At 33.3% G+C, this 20094-nt stretch overlaps 3 protein-coding genes across 6 annotated transcripts; all 3 read right to left on the bottom strand.

Moving 5' to 3' along the window:
- Positions 1-528: 528 nt before the first annotated feature.
- LOC128890532 (homeobox protein rough) lies at positions 529-4110 on the bottom strand. Its single transcript, XM_054149098.1, has 4 exons — positions 3538-4110; positions 2799-3057; positions 1715-1949; positions 529-923 (listed from the first exon to the last, which is right to left on the bottom strand). Exons 1-4 carry the CDS (start codon positions 3757-3759, stop codon positions 710-712), a joined length of 930 nt encoding a protein of 309 aa, XP_054005073.1. The 5' UTR covers positions 3760-4110; the 3' UTR covers positions 529-709.
- Positions 4111-6894: 2784 nt separating this feature from the next.
- Positions 6895-14006, bottom strand: LOC128889971 (heterogeneous nuclear ribonucleoprotein A1, A2/B1 homolog). Of its 4 annotated transcripts, none has more exons than XM_054148059.1 (7): positions 13857-14006; positions 12878-13089; positions 12486-12798; positions 12157-12406; positions 11847-12065; positions 11095-11256; positions 6895-7372 (listed from the first exon to the last, which is right to left on the bottom strand). In XM_054148059.1, exons 1-6 carry the CDS (start codon positions 13875-13877, stop codon positions 11126-11128), a joined length of 1146 nt encoding a protein of 381 aa, XP_054004034.1. In that variant the 5' UTR covers positions 13878-14006; the 3' UTR covers positions 6895-7372; positions 11095-11125. The 4 variants fall into 4 exon arrangements, with proteins under 4 accessions (XP_054004034.1, XP_054004033.1, XP_054004036.1 ...); XM_054148058.1 differs by lacking the exon at positions 6895-7372 and adding an exon at positions 9000-9807; XM_054148061.1 differs by lacking the exon at positions 6895-7372 and adding an exon at positions 9000-9807 and having other exon boundaries at positions 11916-12065; positions 13857-14005.
- A 1611-nt stretch (positions 14007-15617) lies between these two features.
- On the bottom strand, positions 15618-19220 carry LOC128889967 (zinc finger protein 782-like). Its single transcript, XM_054148049.1, has 6 exons — positions 18638-19220; positions 18048-18415; positions 17634-17979; positions 17360-17527; positions 17110-17277; positions 15618-17041 (listed from the first exon to the last, which is right to left on the bottom strand). The coding sequence occupies exons 1-6, from the start codon at positions 18804-18806 to the stop codon at positions 16338-16340; spliced, it is 1923 nt and encodes a 640-aa protein (XP_054004024.1). The 5' UTR covers positions 18807-19220; the 3' UTR covers positions 15618-16337.
- Between the last annotated feature and the right edge of the window lie 874 nt (positions 19221-20094).

Raw genomic sequence — 20094 nt, 5'->3', positions numbered from 1 at the left:
TGCCCAAGTTTGTAGTGAAAATAGTTCTTACCATGGCGTCATTAACTAAAGTTATATGTAAAAAGCAGGTAAACGTTTAAACGATAAATTGAAATAATATATTAGAATGTTATAAAGTAAGGAATCGTACTGATTATGAATTTATGTTAAATTCAAAATAATGTATTAAAATGTTTCTGTTGCGACATCTAGCAGCAACAGAGGGAAACTATTTTCACTACAAACTTGAGCATTTTCTCACCGATGGCGCATCAGCTCGCTGAGCGGCTCGGTGAGCGATAACCTTCCTGGGTGCACTCACTGCGTATTATCATGTCGCGCGTTTATTACGTTGCACTATCGCGTAAAAATAGCACATGATCACATGACAAGAGCGTTTGATAACAGCGAAATTCAAATGATACGAGTAGTACAAATCGTTAATTGGGAGTACACGGTTTCATACACGGTTTATTATAAAACAATTTATTTAAGTATAAACGTAAACACATCAATTACTTTCATAATACATACTAATACATTCCTTTACATACATTCCGTACTGCCACTATTTATATCATAAATATTTTGTCTGATCAAATTATTCAAAATTTAGTACCACATATATATTGACTAAATATTTTAAATCTGAAGGAAAGGTGTACCATTTATATAATGCTCCGTGTAACAAAGATTCAGCGTTACTAGTCATTCTGGATTCACTGAGACTTTAAACCGGAAGTAGCGTATTCAACGTGTCTGATTTTTCACTTCCACTGCTATCATAGTTCGGCTGTTTTATTAAGTTTCCACTTACAGGATTTATCGAAACACTAGAATGACTGACTGCCGATCTGAACGTTTCCTTGTAGAAACAGAACTCGCAGTACCTATCCTTGCCACAAATTGGCAAATTGATCAGTCCATTCGAAACTGCAAAATACCTGTAACCACACAAAATATGCGAAATATTTAATTATACTTTTATCTATATACAGAATGAGGCACTTAAAATCTCTCCCTCGTTTCGAATTAATATTATTATCCTTAGAGAGAAACGCGTCAGGCGAAAGTCGCGCCGTTCTAATCGAAAGAAGATGTGGCGATGGACTTTTTTTTTATCTTAAATGCAAGCTTACAGATCTTTTTAACAGGACTATGTTCGGCCAGTTACGCGAAAGTTGTTCGCGCTACGATAGGGTGGCTGGTGGAGAAACAATGTAACATAAATGCCCCACGTGCGTAAGATAGATGCTCAGGAGACATTTCTATCGCAGATCGTAGAGGCAATGCATATGACTCTGCATCTCTACTATTGCAGTTGATTGCCACTCGTCATATCTTGCTGTGATGTCACTTGCCAGAACCAGTGTCCTGGGCCAACGGCGGGCGCACGAGCCCGCGAGAAACCCAGTTGACCATTCCTGCTCTAAAGAAAATAATATCGATGAAAATCGAGGTGCAAATCAATTCCAACTGCCTCATTTTGTACGGTAATGTCAATTATTATTAAGAAACATGACTCGTCTAACAAGGTTCTCGGCAAAGAAAAAGAAAAATAATTTTTTATAACTGACTTGACCTAATCAAAAGCCTTAACACCTTCGGGAATGGCGCTGTCAGGTAAATTACCTTCTGTAAAAGCTCGCTTAGATATTAACATTCTTATCGATGGGTTACATTCTTATCAACGCATAAATGTTCGATACATAATATACACAATACACATAGTTACCGGTAATGTTGATCGAAGTGTGCCTTTTCGATTCTTTTATCTTTGGCGCGTCGATTTTGAAACCAAATTTTTATTTGCGTTTCCGTGAGACACAAGGACGTGGCGAGTTCGAATCTTCGTCCCCTGGATATATATTCTCCTCTGCGATATTCAACTTCCAATCTCAACGTCTGTTCACCGCTGAAAGTTGTTCTTTGCCGTCGAGGTCGTCCTTCTTTTCTTCTCCTGCGAGCTACTGTCCAACGTAGACAATGAAACCGTTTAACACGTTGATAAACAGACGAAAACTCGTGGAAATCTCTACAGAGTTAAAATTTGATCTCGAGGCTATCGGAGATTAGCGAAGCCTATTCAGGTTTATTTTTATTATTCTCATCTTTGGAATTAATTTTTTGTATAGTTCCGCTGCATGTAAACGAATAACGTATTTAAAATTGAACGATTATTACGAGTATTGCGAAACAACACGAAAGACGCTCGCGAAGAAAAGGAAAAAATTCTGTATCGCGTTTTGTATTTATATTGCGTGTTTTATTTAGCAAACCGATGATTCTTTGTCCGCCTTGTTGTGACAACAGCTTAAGGGGCAGGCGAACAGAGTTGGGTTTGAGGAAATATAGCGATGTATATTCCATATTGAGACGCGGCCAACTGTGTATCATAATCTCATCACAATATCGCTACGAGGTGGCGAAGCGGGATAAATCCTCTCAAACGGACGCGTATACGTATGCTTGTTGTAATAACACGTGGCACTGTCAAACTTTTAAGCGAAGAGCGAAATACACGAACGTAAATCATTACAAAACCGTTTAAAATGCACGTAAACAGAACGGAAAAGGAATTTTCAAGAAATTTCAAGCGCGGCTGGTAACAACGTTCGAATCTGACCTGTGAAATGTTACTAAACGTTTCGAGTAATTACTTTTATATCGAGTTCATTCAAGAATACAGTTTATATTTCAATTAAGAATTTCATTTACTACATTTTATCGAATCTTTATTTTGAATTAAGTGAAATCTAATCAAGTACTCGCGATAGTAACCAGGTACTAGTAAGTAACAAAAAAGTGTATGTACTCACAGAACGCAGAGAATCCTTGCAAGTAATGTTCCGGCGTCGGATGGTATGGCAAATTATGAAAATGTGGCGGAAGCGTCGGAGGATACGCGATCTGCGTCAAGGGGATGTTGGGTACTCTAGGAAAAACTCCGTGAAAGAATGGCAATCTTAGAGTCGAGAAATCGGGATTTTCTTCTTTCCCATTGTTCACCAATTTCCTCGTTTCGTTGGTGTTCGACTCGTCGATTCGTCCTGAAAATCCTTTTCCTATCCCTGATACCTATGCAACACGTTATCATGGCCTTCAGATTTATTAATACCGACTCTACTTACTTTCGAAATCGATCGAAATTTTTCATTGTTCGTTTAAATAATCACGTAGATGTATGCAATTACGCGAATATGTGCAGTTCGAAGTATATCTCGTGAAACTTGTGGTGAAAAATATTGGAAAATGGCGTCGTATCAGGTATTTCGCAAAACAGAACTTCATGCAGTTGCTAAATTAAATTGTAAATTACTGGTACATTATTGGTTCGATTGATTCGAAATTTCCACAGAATATTTTCTTTCATAAGATACGTGAAATACAGTCGGCCGCACTTTGCGGTCCTCCGTCGAACAAAGCTCGACGAAAGGGTTGAACTATTTGGTACAATATTTGGTACAAACTAATATTTGGTACAAAAATACACGCGTTCGAAAAAATAAAAGTATCTGTTAAAAAATTGTTAATCAGATGAACGGATTTATTGCTTACCTGTGTAATTTCGTTGTTCGGAGAGTCACTGGACGTGTCTGCATCGGACGTCGTGTTTTTATCGCAAGAAACTATATTCGAAGACAAATCGAGACTAAATTTCGCTTTAGATCTCTTCTGATCATCGTCGTTGTTACCCTCGACTGTTTTCGTTTCGAGATGCCCATAAATTCGGGCGAAAAATCGTCGCGGGGATGACGGTCCTTCTGCTTTTGTCGACATTTAACCGTAAATCGCGGATTACTTCGATAAAAAAAAGTATTCAAAGAATCTGTATCCAACTTTTAGCTCGATTCACGCGTGTCGTCAAGCTCGTGAGACCAAAATTCATCATTGGACCAAGTTTCTCGTTTCGCGTATAGAAATAGGTAATTCGATGATCTAGAGATCTTAGAGCAATTCCATTGGAGTTTGTATCACTGAGAACATTCCTGATTTAAGCACAATTAAACGATACAAAAGTAAAATCGAACTGTCGTTGAAATATGTCGGAAACACTTCGAAATAATATTCGTTAGGATGATAACTGAAAGGTAGAGACACGATGACTCGATACCAGGTAACACACGTATCAGTCAGTTTGCTCGCAACGTCTACTCTCTCCTTATGGTTTGTATGAAAATCGGGAGGAGGGATGTTCGGTGGCCGCGCTCCCTACTCCATGGATATTCCCCACTATGAGTGGCAAACCACCCCCATCCCTTCGGTTTGAGATAATTCCGTTGTCATCGCTGTAACGCCCCTCTGTGAAAGGGCATCTGCAGACGTTTACGTCTAGTGGAAGAGACACTCTTTAATCGAACCTTATTATTCGTAATTGCACCGTGAAATCGCGACAGCCAACGGACCGTGATCGATGATGACGTCCTTCAAACATCACTCAGACAATTGCGAAACTTTCGATTCCTTTTAATGGGTATTTAACAAATTACGATGTATACACTTTGAATCAGTACACCTTATCTACCTATCGAATAAAGATCAAGTGTCGAACTGTTTTGTTAGTTATTCTCTGGGATAGAGAAACCTGGCAATCTCGATTGATTTTGTGATACATTTAACTATACATATCGTCTACAATGGCATAGGTAATTTCCGTGCTGGACTCCAGAATCGTAAATATTAATCTTCCAATGTCTTGAGCATTTACGGTCGACCGCACATTGAACAATCTACACTGGAATTCTTTTCTCATACGTCAATTGGAATCGTTCGACCCTTCCGAGGGGATTTACGAATCCTTATTGCGCGCTACTTAGTTTCTTTTTATTGTATTCTTTCATGCTCTCCGTGGAATTGAAATCTTCATTTAAATTCACGCATACGCTTCAACTCGAGAAAATTATTTTCCTTTGTACATAACAGATTGTAGGGGGGCTGAATCAAACGTTTTCTCTGTTTTTTCTTCGTTTTTTTTCTATGCTCTCTTTCAACGATGGCTTAAACTAAATAAAGTCATATCAGTTTTATGCTACAAATACCATTTTTGTAGATCTCGAAGTACTATTTAATTTGGAAAAGTCAAGGAAGAATTAAAATTCGCGTCTTGTATTATCGGAGACAAGGCTCTCGAAGAAAGAACGCCGTTGATGATGATGATGGCGCAAGGTCGCTCGTAGTCGAAGAAAGATTTCTTCTGCGTGAGATCCGCATAAGTGTTTGGCAAAATCTTGGCAACGAACGAATATTCTTCTAACGTTTAACACTAAACATACCTTGCGGGGTCAAATGACCTTTTTCAAAATCTTTATAGATTCGACATACAAGCGACACTTTCCCAAATGAATACTCTATACCTAAACGAAATAGGAATAGTTCTATACCGAGAGTCAGAGAGTAATGATCAGATGTCTATATTCCTTTTCTAATATTAAATTTCCTTTTTTAAGTTTAGAATTTCCTTCGAAAAATCAAGGTTTATTTCGTAAGGTGTCAAATGATCGCTTATGGCGAGAATAGCTATATGTAAAGTGCCAGTGCGTTTAATGTTAATAACAATGGACGAGTGAGAAGAATTCGTATCCCAACAGTTGTTTCCATAGCGATGAATTCCGACCTCATCTGCGTTGGGAGGATAATCTCGATTGTTTCATGTTTGCGTGAATATTACCTGGCATAATTGACTCACCGCGGAGGCGGTATAATGGTAGTCGAGCTGCGAACCAATGGGAGACGAGACAGAAATCAATGTAATTAGAGAAGGACCAACGGGGATTCGTCGAGGACGACGCGTGCGCGTGTCCAGCTCTCTACCTCAAGCTACCTCCTAATTCCTTTTATTGCGATCTCTATTGTCCGTATTACGGTTATTACGCATCCAGCGATTCGTTAGTTCTGATGACGGATGCAATTGTCGCTATTAATACGAGCCGCAGTTGATAAACACACGTCGATAGGGTCTCGAATCGAATACAAGTTTATCATTCGCCAGGAAACCGAAAGAGGATGATTGATTTGGTCGACGAAAAAAAAAAAAAATGGTCGCTTTTATTAATCCCCAATATTTGCGTGTGTCCTAATGTAATTAATCGTTGTAATTATCTAGGGAGAGGAGGAATACGGACCAGAGACGAAAGGATACTTGACTTTCTTTACAGATTTTGTATTTTATTTTTTCAGTATAAAAGTCATCCTCGATTCATCCCTAAAAACAAATCAGAATCATAGTCGTGGCTAAAGAGATAAAAAATGTGACTGCTATTTCAAAGTGTACGATTTTACATTTCATAGAAGAATATACAAGAAACTTAGGAATCCATATTGACATCAACGCTGACGTTCAATTGAATTAAACGTAAATAAAAATCGTCACTTTTGAGTCGTAAAATCCCCTGACGATTAGAAATTACCTAACGAGTGCAAAGGATTAGCAAGGTATATATAGCCATCTAGCTATCAACGGATCAAGCTGATCGTAACTATTATTTGTCCTACTAACGGTAATATGGTCAAGTGTATAACAGTTTCAACTTGTACCAATAGATGGCCTAACTAATTTCTGTTATCGAAAGTGTTTACCATGGCATGATGGTAAAGAAATTCAATATAACGCCTACGATTATCTGTTTTATCGATCTATATAGATATTGAAAATGACATCACTAGAACTTACAATAACTCAAGGGACAATTCCTAATTTTTAATAATGATAATATTACATTCTAATTGTAATCTATAAGATACAATCCAAGAAGAATACAAACTTCATTTTTAATATTGATTTCTGACAAATTCCAAATATTTCGTCGTCTCTCGTCATTTTTATCATTATTTGATTAGAAACATTGGGTATAAATAATATCATAACACGATGTTAGAAATATATTAGGGGTTCTGAAAAAAAAACAATGGTATGTGTAGAAAATGTATAAAGTTTATTACATTTCGTAAAAAAATAACTGAACATTAACGTTACACTGCTGAAAAATTAATTTGCATAATTAGTTACACATTCTTACCTATCAGAGATATAAATAATATTTATAACTGGAATCCTAGAAATAATAATTTACAATAAAATAGTAACTTTTTCGTAATATTATCAACATTACAACACTAAAAGTACTGTATAAAATGCATACTAGAGTTATATTTTATATAGATCAATTAAAGAAGTAAATCACTATATGCATTCTCTTCAGTCTTATGTTTGCTAAATTAATCTCTTTAAACATTGATTTCAATCGTGTATTAAACAAAGTCATTAGTTTCGTAAATGGTAAAATCTTAATAGTAAAATTTCCCTAGTTTTAAAGGGTTGAAGAAATTAATTGACTTACTTTAACTTACCTCCCATGGTGACTGACTGATAATGGCAGTTGTGACACAGAGCGCTCTGGGAGTACCAGCCCAAATGGTAAACCAGAAATTAATGAAAACGAAATAGCAATTAATACACAAGAAGTAAAATAAAAATAATTACTATCTTCTCATATATTTTATATGTAAGCCAAAATTGATCTTTATTATTATTTAATATGTTGCACATTTTTAATATGTACTTGGAAGCTGTAGAAATTATTAATAATGAAAGCATCACATGATATACTATCCGTTCCTGTCCTAGTATCACATAAAGTATAAACCAGAATATCCAACTTCACGAGACAGGACAAAATTGACCGATAGTATGTTAAAGATAATTATAGCTTCAACTTTTGCTTTAACCTTGTCTAAATTAAAAGAAATATTTGTTAAGTTAACAACAGAATTCAGGAGAAACATTATAAAACATTATATCATGCACACTCTGCCATTCATGGCCCTATATCTAAACAAATCAATCTAATATTCCTACCTGCGGTTGTACAACAGAGGCTAGCAAGAAGCCTAGCAAAGCCTAGCTCGCTGCGTAGTTCAGAATCCTTTTGCTCTGCTACCTGCCCGTTTTTAGTTTCTTCCTTCATTTTCCACTTTTACTAGTAACTTTCAACACCGAATATCTGCCAGATTAATCTAGCTAGGCTACTCTTGGATGTCGATTGTGTATTCTCACAAAAGAAGACTCTACCTGTCTAATTAATTGTTACTTTTTAACTTTACTACCTAACAATCGCGCTAAACTTACTATAAGAAAATAAAATTTTACGAATTAGTCTATTATCTTGAAAAGTAACGGTGTGATGAGCTAAAATAAACTTGTGTGAAAATTAAAAAAATCAATTTTAAACAAGATATACGCACAACAAAATATTAATGAATGTATGATTAATAAATTATTTATTATTATTTTGTAGAACACCGATTAATTGTTTTACCTTTCAAAAGTGGATTTAATTAAGAGGGATACGAAGAAAAACTAAATAATGAATAGTTTCATCCATCGAGAAATATATATCGTCTCTATTTTCGCAAATAATAAGGGTGTCATATACACTATTAAAGATTTAATGTTATTCGATTTATTTCTCATTGACCACGATTTCGAAATAATATTACTTTTACAAAAAGCAATCCTTAAACATAAAATTATTTCCGTTTCGTATGTTCTGTCATCGTTATTAGAAAAGATTACTAACGAAAGTTCGTATTTTTACAAATATATTGCATTTCCGATACTTTTCGGATATGTAATTTACAATGGACATATAAAGTGTATCCAATTGAACGTATCCCTTCATTCATAAATCCATATACCTTAAACCTTACATATTATTAGAACTATACAAAATTGGTCACAGGTTTTCATTATGTACAAATTATTTAATACTGTGAATACATATAAATATGAAGCCCTTAATAGTGCTTTCATCGACTACACAGTTGGCAGAGGATACAAATATGTTGTTCTATTATACATAGTATTTGAGACTTGTCAATAATGTCCTTATATATCAATTAGATGTGCCCTTATCGATCTAGACAACTATGCTTCCCTATTCTTTTACCTCATCGACGGTTCTTGTACCTCACACTTAATCGATACTACTGAAATTTGTATATATAAATTAAAGAGTGACATGGAAAAGGTTCTGGTCATTTTTATTAGCTAACTCTTTGAACATTACAACTTAAAAAATAAAAATTAGTTAATCTAGGTAACCTACAAAAATGCTAACTGATATTCGTGCTATCTGATTTCTTTTCTTTTTTTAAATTCATTGATTCATTTCATATTGACACTTTTTCATGCGTTTCTTGTGTTATCCTGAGATTTTTGGTCTACATAAGAATCACCTTTCATAATATGAAATAAAAGTCTGCATCAACGTAGTAAAACCTAGATTCTTACATGGACCGCTAATTCAATACATTTTACTAAATTAGAGAAACAATCGTGCTCTCCAACGTCTATTGCATAATCCTATGTCTGTAATCATTTTTGGAGATGATATAGAAGCGAATGTAGCAAAGTATTACATACTTCAATATTTGGATGGCACGCATGTATCCCTAGACACAGCAATCGAATGATCAAATTAATGAGTCTCTTTCTTGTTTTCTAACGGTGACGCCAGTTAAATGTTAATAATTATTTACTTTTTGTTGTCGGATATCATATGTGCTACACGATATGTGCAAGCACAGTCTAGAAGATTGTGATGCAATATTTTTACATAAATGGTAGAGTATGTAAAATATATATGGTAGGTGCTAGATACCAAAAGAAATACAAGCAAAGCCTCCCTCACTGTGATCTAAGAGATGACGCTTCTCTGTCCTGTATCCTGATTGTCCTGCCTGGTCTTGTCTCTAGCCTTATAGCCCTGCCTGCTCCAATACTAAACAGTACAGAAGTACTGGCGACTAGAAGACAAGTAGAAGGTTCACCTGAGGTTCAAAAGTCATAAATCTATTAGTTCAGATGATTGGAAATACTCAAACTGTAAAAATCTATAAATTTTTGGCTAAGTATCATACACTATATAATACTCCCAAATTTCCGAACTATTTGTCCGTTCTCTATCTATCTACGAAATTCCATTCAATCTCTCTTCATTTACGTGGTTCTCTTGCAGGTTTAATAAGTACATAGTAAATGTATAATTGAAAACATTTTTTTTAGAAATATTCGTTAAAGGTAACTGAAAAATATGTATCACAGTTGCTCCACACCAGAATGAATAACATTCTAGGTTTCAATCGTAATTCGTCGAACATTTTTACGTAAAAAACAATCGGAATTAAAACTTGCCAACTCTGCCAATACACCTGGCTCCATGGATTTATGCTAGAGGGTCTTAAGTCAGAGAGACACGAAGGTTGTTCTCAACTGTGATGGCCTAATTAGAAGAATATCCTAAAATCCTAATCCAACTAATCTAATTCGTTTACAATTTAAAATCTTAAGTGTCGTTAATTAATTACTTAAAAATATCAAGAAAATTTAACTAAATAGAGACATACCAACACTATGATAAGTCAAACTTTAGATTCGCTGACACGCTCCTCTAACTTGAAGCCCTCTAACAAATCTAGGATGAAACGCAACAACCTCGCGCCAATAATAGACGATAAACACTAACGGTGGCCAATTTGATAACATCAAATGAAACCATAATAGAAAGCTCGCGGCCCTTTCTGATTTTAGGCTTTCTAATTCGTACCGTTTGAGGGGCACATGGATCATTTCGCAATACCTCTACTCCTTCCTTGGCAACCTTATAGTTACCACGCGGATGAAACGGTAGAGTTAAAATATTTCCCAATATTAATTTGCCATTGCTAATGCAATTGAATGCGCCATCCACGTAAAAACTAGAAGTTTTCCAACAAAAAAGGAATATGTGTTTGACGTGTCACGTTCTCGTCAAACAGAACGAATTAATGCTGCCTGATGTATACAAAAAATATACGTTTTACTAATAGCAATACTAAAAGCTACTAATTCTTTTTTCTAACACCTTTCCTCTGTTGTACCACTTCTAGATAACTCCACTTGAGACAGAAATGTTTTTATAGTGTAAAATAAATTTTCGCGTAATCCTCGTTCGTATAACCGAATAATGGTGATCCACATGACATACGTAATATTATAGTTTGTGTATACGATAAAAATGTACATCATTTTAATAGTCCCAGATGAAGTAGGAAGAATTATAATAAAATTATGCTTACCAAGTGAGGGAGTGTCCATGAGTAAAGTGCTTTAGTATCTTCTTCCACCGCCACCGCCTCCTCCCCCCATGTTTCCACCCCCAATTGAACTACCGCCGTAGCCACCTTGATTACCATAACCACCGCCACCGCCTCCACCAGAATTGCCACCACCCATTGGGCCTAGAAATATAAACAAAAATTATGAAATTAGTAAAACGTAACAGTAAGATATTAAATAATTGCGTACTGATAATATAATATTCGTGATCGTAACTGTACTAAGAAAATGTGAAACTTTTGTTATGGAAGTCTTTTGCTTGTTGCTCTATAAAAAAAAAGCGAATGGCACAGATACTTATGCTTATAATAAAGAAATTACAATAGAATAGAAAAATGGACAAAGGCGCTTCTTCTTTCTGCAACATCGCGCCATATGCCTTGACTCTATGTTAACACTCGCTATAATGATGTAAGTAGAACTTAACCATATCATACTGCATAACTACTTGTATAAACACATTATTTATCCCACCTCCTGTGATAAAATATCTATACTCTGCACAGCATTATAAAACCAGTTGCATATTAAACGGTAATATTTAAGATGAACGCTCCTTGCGCAACTCCGTAAAATTATTACCCATAATAATCTTATAGATGGTACATATCACAATGCAATCAACATTGTATTATAAAAAGTAATACAATTTTAAGGTAGTTGCTCAAGGTGCGCAATAAACGCGTTGGCTTTTGAGAAGGACAGAAGCAACCTTGTCCACCAAAGGGTGATTGCCATCTCGAATCTCCAGATTGTCGGCCACTAGGACCCATATTAATACCATAGGGAGCAGGTCTTCCTCCAGAGTTGAAGTTATTCCGAACTGGACCACCGCCATAGCCTTGTTGATAACCTCCTCCGAAGTTATCGTTACTCCAGTTTCCGCCGCTGTTATATCCGCCCTGACCTCCTTGACCACCCCATCCACCTCCTTGAAAATGTTTATTGAAGCGTGTTCAAAATTTTGTCTAATACAACGCGTAATATTTAGGAAGGCTGGAAAAGTTTATTTTTCTGCGAACCTTTACCTTGATTCTGATTCTCCCACGGGCCGTTACCTCCCCAACCTCCTTGATTACCTCCACCATAACCACCCTGATTACCACCGTTATTCCAATCTCCACCGCCGCCACTTCCTCGTCCTCCCCAGTTACCACCACCTCCTTGATTACCACCACGAGGTCCTCTTCCCACGTTTTGCCCTCCTCTGCTACTGCCACCACCGCTACCACCGCCACCAGACGCGGAGGCCATCTCCGCTCTACTTAAAGCCTGTAATAAACGTATAAAATAATTTAGTAAGTTTATAACATAATAATACCTTTCTTTTTACGTATAATTTTTTATTTACCTTTTTCACGTCGACATGTTTGCCGCGTATTTGATGATTACGTTGCAGGCAAATTTTATCGACGGGATCGTAATCGTCGAATTCGACGAAACCGAAGCCGCGCTTTTTCCCAGTTTCTTTGTCCGTGACGATACTGATTGAATTTATGCTACCGTAACTCTGAAAATATTGCCTAAGGTCCTCTTCTTCGTGGTCATCTTTTAGACCACCAACGAATAATTTTTTTACTGTTGCACCAGCTTCTGGTCTACCAATTTCTTGCCTAGGCACAGCTCTCTTAGGTTCAACTACGCGTCCATCTACTCTATGAGGCCTGTAATTATGTATATAAGAATGACTTGTTATTAATTTAAATCAAGGAATAAATTTAAGTTTACTTTATGTATACAAACCTGGCACTCTGAGCATCATCCACCATGTGAGCACGTGAGTAGGTAATGAAACCAAATCCTCTGGACCGTTTGGTTTTTGGATCTTTCATTACAACTACATCCACAATTTCCCCCCATTTTTCGAAATGTTTTTTTAAAGAGTCGTCTGTAGTTCTGTAGTCCAAACCACCGATAAATAATTTCCTAACATGTTCGGGTTCATTTTTGCCATCCTGCAACACCAAAATATTTCATGGAAGGAAAATGCAGTTTCTTACAATAGTATAGAATACAATACAATAGTATTGTACAACAATAGTATAGAAAACAATTTCTTAAAATAGTAAAAGATATATTAAACGTTAAAATTAATATAATATGAAGTTTACGTATTAAGATAACATGAACACGTTACACGATCGTAAATATACAAATCTATGAAAGTTTGATTTATGTCGTAAAATCACTGTTAAATGTATATATTAAATATATTGTATCCATAAAATGTTTGAACAGAAGTTTTCGAAACTGTTCATAAATGGCGTAGCGTCAGGGTACGCCACGCCATAACCGAACAGTACTTGCTAGACGTGTAACAAGTATATCGTTTACTTAAAAGTATTTAATACATAACCTTTAAAAAAGTATATCTCAATTTTAGGGAATATCAGATTTCGAAACGTACTTTTTCCGATATATTAACATCGAGGCAAAACAAATTGACGCGTCATTCCTCAAAATAGAAAGATGATGTCGACCATAAATAAATTGTAAATAATAAAACTTGAACGAATTTATAAATAATATAAATTCTGATGATAAATGAAATTACCTTTAACTAGACATGGACGTTGAAATGATACGTACATATATATATATATATATATATATACAAAAGAAAAATGAACATCGATTCAGAATGCATACCAACGTTCTTATTTTCTACTCATTCTTTAAGTACAAAAAATATATACGCATATTAATGTAATTATTTACTTACATCATGTTCCATTTTAACCATTTCGGATAATTTCGGAATGGAGTACCTTTCACTACACCAAACAGGAAGAACCTCACTACGTGATGCGAGAAATGGATACGCGCACGTCGTACAATCGATTACTGCTCCTTTCAAACACTTATGTAAACCCCAGATGCGCAGTACGATACGAATAATACAAGCATGCGCACAGCTTACACTTCTATTATTTTAACATTTCTTTAGGGATTCTTTCAATTATTTGTAATAACTATCATTTAAAAAAATGTTTTATACGAAATTGTACGTCTTTTAACGTATTCCAGTTGTTCATAATAGAAAAAAAACTTTTATCAGTAACATCGAGTACTTACTCGTAACTATTTTAAATAGTACACAACATGGTTAAATAAACTATTTAATAATCTTCAATTAATTAAACTGTTTGATATATGAATTTTAATTACTAACAAGAACAATATACGTTCGTAATTATGTTTTCTTTTAACGCAATGTATATATAATAAATATCAATAATACAGCGCCGGAAATGCGAATCGTGGATAAACAGAACTAAATATGAATAACTAAATAAAATTCATGTATACCAATATTTATTGTTTATATCTCCATTTATAAGTAAATTAATATGCAATGTTTATAATGAAATATAAGACATGCATTCAATAAAGTTATATTTTCTGTATTTTAAGTTTCGAGTACAAAAGCTACTCGATAGAAAATTTGTTACTGAATAACACTTTATGTAAAATATTTAATATCAAAACATTACATTATTCGAAGAAATCTTAAACTTACAATACGAAGTAAATTGATATAAAAATTATAGTTTGTTGTAAAAATAACAGTTGTTAGTAATTAAATTATAAATCGAAGATACAACTTTGCTAATCGTTAATGTTAACAGTAGTCTGTTATATCTATTGCAATAATTGTGAAGATGAACTAACAAATTTCACTTCAATTTAATTTTCAAGGAGTCGAAATATACTGCAGTCACTTCGACGTTATACCCTTAATTTCCTATAACGAAGTATTTAATACAGACTTAACCTTCATCTTATTCGGTTTGATATCGACGAAAACCAAATGAAGTGCAAAATTCAGTCAAAATATTTATTACATAAATATAAATCATTGTTAAATATATTAGGTACTACAAATATAAATTAATACCGACTAAATAGTTTTCTGTACGAACTTCAGAAAATATATATAATGGGTGCCCCTAAACATTTGAATGAACAAGATGCCAGTATAATCATAGCTCTAAATTTACATAATTTTGTGTATGTATACATTTTTTTATACCTGATGCTACAGTTTTATATGATTATTTGTGACACATTGTGAATTTGTATATATATATTGATGTTTACTAGGTAACTAATGTACAAAATATAAGTCCGCAACACAGAATATAAGTTTAATAATATTACAATGAATAAAACAAAAGCTGTTGATTGTGAGAATAAGATATATGGATTCAAAAGAGAATTAGAACCTGAGAAAATTATTGGAGTAACAGATTCTAGCGGAGAGCTGATGTTTTTAATGAAATGGTTAGTATTGTTTTACTATCGGCATAGTTGGAGATACTTAAATTATTTTTATTATGTTTTGTTGACAGGAAAGGAATAGAAGAGACAGATTTAGTTACTGCAAAAGAGGCAAATTTACTTTGTCCACAAATAGTTATACAATTTTATCAGGACAGACTATCATGGCATGTCACAAAGCAAAATTCAAAGTAAAGAAGGCCATTTATAATTTTAATATAAATAAAATTAATTCATTAGTTACTAAGATTTACTTTTAAATGTACGACTCTGAAGCAGAAGTATGCAAATATTTTATATTTCATTGATATAGTGTTTTTAAAACAATTATACTTCAATCTTATGTATATGTATCTTTCCAAATATGTTCAGAGTGATCCCTTGTATGAAACCTAAAATTTTTTATATATAATATTAATTAATACATTTTCTCTCTAATGTTGTTATTTTTTAAATACACCCAGTATATTCCTTTTACTAGCTTTATTTTTCTGACCCATACTTCAAAATAATACAATGGTGCACAAATTAATATTATGATGTAATTGCAATGTCTTTTTATTGTATACATATCAGTATTTTTCTCCTCGTTTGAATGTTTAGAATCTTTTGGCAGTGAATTGTTTTTTCAATGGTTGTTTCAACTACCATAACTAAATTATTGTTATTAATTTTTTATTGTAAACTTCGTATAGTTGATGAGTGTTTCGTATAAAAACTATCCAGTGAAAACGAAAATTCATGCGATTCGTCGATTTAATAACAAAGTATGTTTACTTGATGAATTGCACAACTATAAAATCCATTATGTATATTGTATTCGAATTTCGATTAATATTTATAACCTAATTACATACTTCTTATGAGATTATCTTCTACATATTTATTGTCATTTTCAATATTCAGTCTGATATCTTTTTTATTATGAATTTGTTTTTTCCTCATTGTGGCATTGAACAGTCGTTTGTAAACTTGAATCTGACTCTGAAAATGAATTTTCATCGAGAATTGTTTTATATCCAACATTTTTTATATTAGGATTTGTACGTGACGTTTCGTTTCTGTGATCGGAATATGATTTATCTGTACAATTTAAGCAATTTCGGAAAAAGTAATTATGATTCGATACGTTTTGAGGATACAACTTTTCTTCGATCCGTCTATTTATTACTACAGCCTCGGCGAGAGGTATCGGTTCTGTATATGTGAATGTCTTTTTCCTAGTATCAGTCTTATCTTCTGGTTTTTTAATACTAATTGGTCCATTAATAACAGGAACTGCATTACTTACTTCGCTTGTAGTTCTTATGACAGGTGTAATATTACCCATTGAATCTAATCTAGAATTGATTTGATCGCTAGAACTTACATAAACCATTGATACTTTAGTTGAACTTTTTGGTAACAAGTTAGAAGTCATTTTGTGTGCTTTTTTTGGTTTTTGTTTCTGTTTCAAATTGACTTGCTTGGTTTTTTCTAAACTAGTACTTCTATTAGATACAGTATCCTGTACATTATTGATATTACAAAATGGATTATCTGGATGATGATGTCTAATATGACGATGTAGATTATCTTTTCTCCTAAATACAGTTTGGCAATATTCACAAGAAAATGGTTTTTCCTCTAAAATAAAATTTATGTATTATTATTTTTACATATTATTAATAATACATGTTACTAATGTGACATACCTGAATGTACAGTTAAGTGTCGTCGTAATTCACTTTTCGATAAAAAAACTCGATTACAATGTGCACACGAAAATGGACGATCTTTTCCGTGTGTTTTTTTATGGCGTATTAACAAAGATTTATCCTTAAAACTTTTACTACATTGATCGCATACGTGTGGTCTTTCATCTGTTAAAAAATTATTTTTGGGTCTTTATTCGTCAAGAAACATAATTTTAGATTATGATTACCCTTATATACATATACTTACTTGTATGTGTTTTTAGGTGTCTTTTTAAATTGGTTAATATTCCAAATGTTTTTTCACATGCCTTACAAGAATACTTTTTTATACCATTATGTGCATCCAAGTGATTTTTCAAATCATCTCGTTTGCTATATCTTTTATTGCATTTAGTACATACAAATTGTTTTTCTTCTAAAAATTATATTTAACTTTTACTTCTATCAATATTTCTCAAAGCATTATATCCATAATAAATTTGTGGCTTAAAAAAAAATTGTACTATGTCATGGAAACTTACTATTATGCGAGTACATGTGCCTATTGAGTTTATTTCTTTGAGGAAATGCTTTCTCACAAAGGTTACACTTAAATGGTTTATACCCCCTGTGAACCCTTTCATGATATTCAAAATGAGAGCGTTTAATAAAAGTTCTATCACAAAAGGAACACTTATAAGGTTTAACACCTGTTAAGCAAGCATCATGATAGCATTTTCCTTTTTTGTTTCTAAAAATTTTACTGCAAATATTACATTTATATTTTTCTGGTGTTCCAGGTATTATTGAAATATGTGTACGGTTGGAAGATTTTATAGATTTGTCTTTTATTAATTTTTCATTACTTGAAAACTCTGTCTTAATTTCCTATAAAACAATTATGATATAATATTTTGGTTTTTCCCTATACATTATGTATAAATTTCCACACATACCAAATCACAAATTTCTTGTGTTTTACTATAAGATGATGGTTCTATTGCAGAATTATCATTTGAATGTGCATACTCATGTAAAGGTAGATCATTATTTTCTACCTTGGAAATATATAACTTATTAGAACTATCATCATTTTTAACATCATTGAAATTATATGCTTCTTTTCTCTTATTAGATGAGTTTTCATCATATAACTCAGAGTTGTTTATACAATCATTAGGAACAAGTTCAGAATTAGTAGTTTTGGATTTAGAATGTTTATTAATAACTAGTTCTAAGGGTAATACTATTTCATCGTTATATTCACTATTTCTATCAAAGGCAGAAATATTATTTGCAGTGCCTTTTGTTGATTGTATGCAATCTGCAAATGAAATACAAATAAATAGTACTTCATCTGTATACCTTTATTTGGTATTGTAAGATTTGAGAGTAATTCTGATATTAATTATTTGTGATTAAATTTTGAATACTCTACTTTGTTTACATGAGGGAATGCATTTATGACAAACTTATTGGAAATTATATTTAGGAATAAAAGCAAATATAATTAATATTATATATACGAAATATTTTTGTTTCCTACCATAATTCCCAATATTTTGTATATAATGTTCATTACTACAAATTTTGCATCCTTGTTCCTCATATAATAAACATATACGACATTTGGTATGACCACAACTGTCCTTTACAAGCCTCGAACATGATGTATTTGTTATTTGTTTACAACTCGGGCATTCCCCGTTCATCATAGATTTGTAATTATAAATTCGTAATTCTCCATTTATTACTTAATAATTATATTCTTGTCCCATGATTGTATTCATCTCGAGAAACGATATTTCCTTCGTACTTCTAATATTACACTACTTCGACGCGTATGTTTAGTTATGTCTGCTTCATGTTAATTACAAATATAATTATATTTTATTTCATTAATTCCTCACAGCCATATGTATTTAATAAGTTTATGCGAACGTAATCAATTGTAATAAATATTCACTAGCACAATCTACCGTTAAGAATGGGAATTATTCTTTACAATTTGTTACAAACGATATAAATATAAATTTTTGATAAAATTTACTAAATATTACGTATCATAAATTTCATACAATTTGTTCTTTTATCTTCTAAAAAATTGATATTTTTATTTATTTTTAAGAGGGACGGGGACGGGGGAGGGGTTTAGTACTAGTGGCTTCATCAGTGGCAAAACGCCCAAGTTTGTAGCGAAACTAGTTTGGACTGTCAACACTAGATGGCACCATTTGTTTGTTGTACAAATATATATATATTTTTAATTATATCTAAAAACAAATTAGTGGACAAGCATCGTGATATTAAAATATGAACGAAAATAAGTTTTCAACTCTTAATTCCGTCATTTTAGTATTAAACAAACAAATGGCTTCATCTAGCATTAGAAAGGGGAACTATTCGAGGACAAACTTGGGAGAATTTTAGTTCTACCTTCTCACCGCGAGATGGCTATAGCGTCACTTGCCACGTTTTTGACCATTGGCGGGATGTGACACTTAGAATAAATAATTAAAAAGGGTAATTAAAGGAGTAAAAAAAGATGATTATATTAGATAGAATCGAGATCAAAGAGACAAGTCACAGAACTTAAAATGCAAAGCAAATACGAGACTGCCCTCAAACAGATAAATTAAGTAGCTTTTCTACCTTGAAGGTTTCTGATGTTTCATTTTTTATTCTGGGCATGATATCGATGTATTATACATAAAATCATATGCTTCCTTATCAAATTTTCAAGTGCACGTTCGATAACTCGATAAGGGGTGAAAGATTGAAACACTTAGTAGGAGGGTTATTTTTCATTGGATACGATTTCCTGCTTGGTTACCAGAGATTCTTATTCTTGGAATATTGCATTTGCAGTTGTCGAACAGCATATATTTCGTAACAATGTTCTCACGTTTCGATGCCTATTGTTCTCAAGATGTTCGAGGGATTGAATATGCCGCAAGCTCCGTTGAAGCTTTCTCAATAATTAGATCGTGACATTTTAGTCGA

This window comes from Hylaeus anthracinus, unplaced genomic scaffold (assembly GCF_026225885.1).
Source record: "Hylaeus anthracinus isolate JK02 unplaced genomic scaffold, UHH_iyHylAnth1.0_haploid 12000, whole genome shotgun sequence".
Lineage (NCBI taxonomy): Eukaryota > Metazoa > Arthropoda > Insecta > Hymenoptera > Colletidae > Hylaeus > Hylaeus anthracinus.
This window is presented reverse-complemented; position numbering and strand designations above follow the sequence as displayed.

Excerpts from the sequence above, each read along its gene's own strand:
- LOC128890532 (XM_054149098.1), bottom strand. The coding sequence starts at position 3,759 with ATGTCGACAAAAGCAGAAGGACCGTCATCCCCGCGACGATTTTTCGCC. Across the intron at positions 1,950-2,798 it reads GCAAGGATTCTCTGCGTTCT|TAGCTCGCAGGAGAAGAAAA; the intron begins GTGAGTACATAC and ends TACGTTGGACAG. Across the intron at positions 924-1,714 it reads CACTTCGATCAACATTACCG|GTATTTTGCAGTTTCGAATG; the intron begins GTAACTATGTGT and ends GTGTGGTTACAG.
- LOC128889971 (XM_054148059.1), bottom strand. The coding sequence starts at position 13,877 with ATGGTTAAAATGGAACATGAT. Across the intron at positions 12,799-12,877 it reads GATGATGCTCAGAGTGCCAG|GCCTCATAGAGTAGATGGAC; the intron begins GTTTGTATACAT and ends ACATAATTACAG. Across the intron at positions 12,407-12,485 it reads AACATGTCGACGTGAAAAAG|GCTTTAAGTAGAGCGGAGAT; the intron begins GTAAATAAAAAA and ends CGTTTATTACAG.
- LOC128889967 (XM_054148049.1), bottom strand. The coding sequence starts at position 18,806 with ATGATGAACGGGGAATGCCCGAGTTGTAAACAAATAACAAATACATCA. Across the intron at positions 17,980-18,047 it reads CACAAGAAATTTGTGATTTG|GAAATTAAGACAGAGTTTTC; the intron begins GTATGTGTGGAA and ends ATTGTTTTATAG. Across the intron at positions 17,528-17,633 it reads GCACATGTACTCGCATAATA|AAGAAAAACAATTTGTATGT; the intron begins GTAAGTTTCCAT and ends TATAATTTTTAG.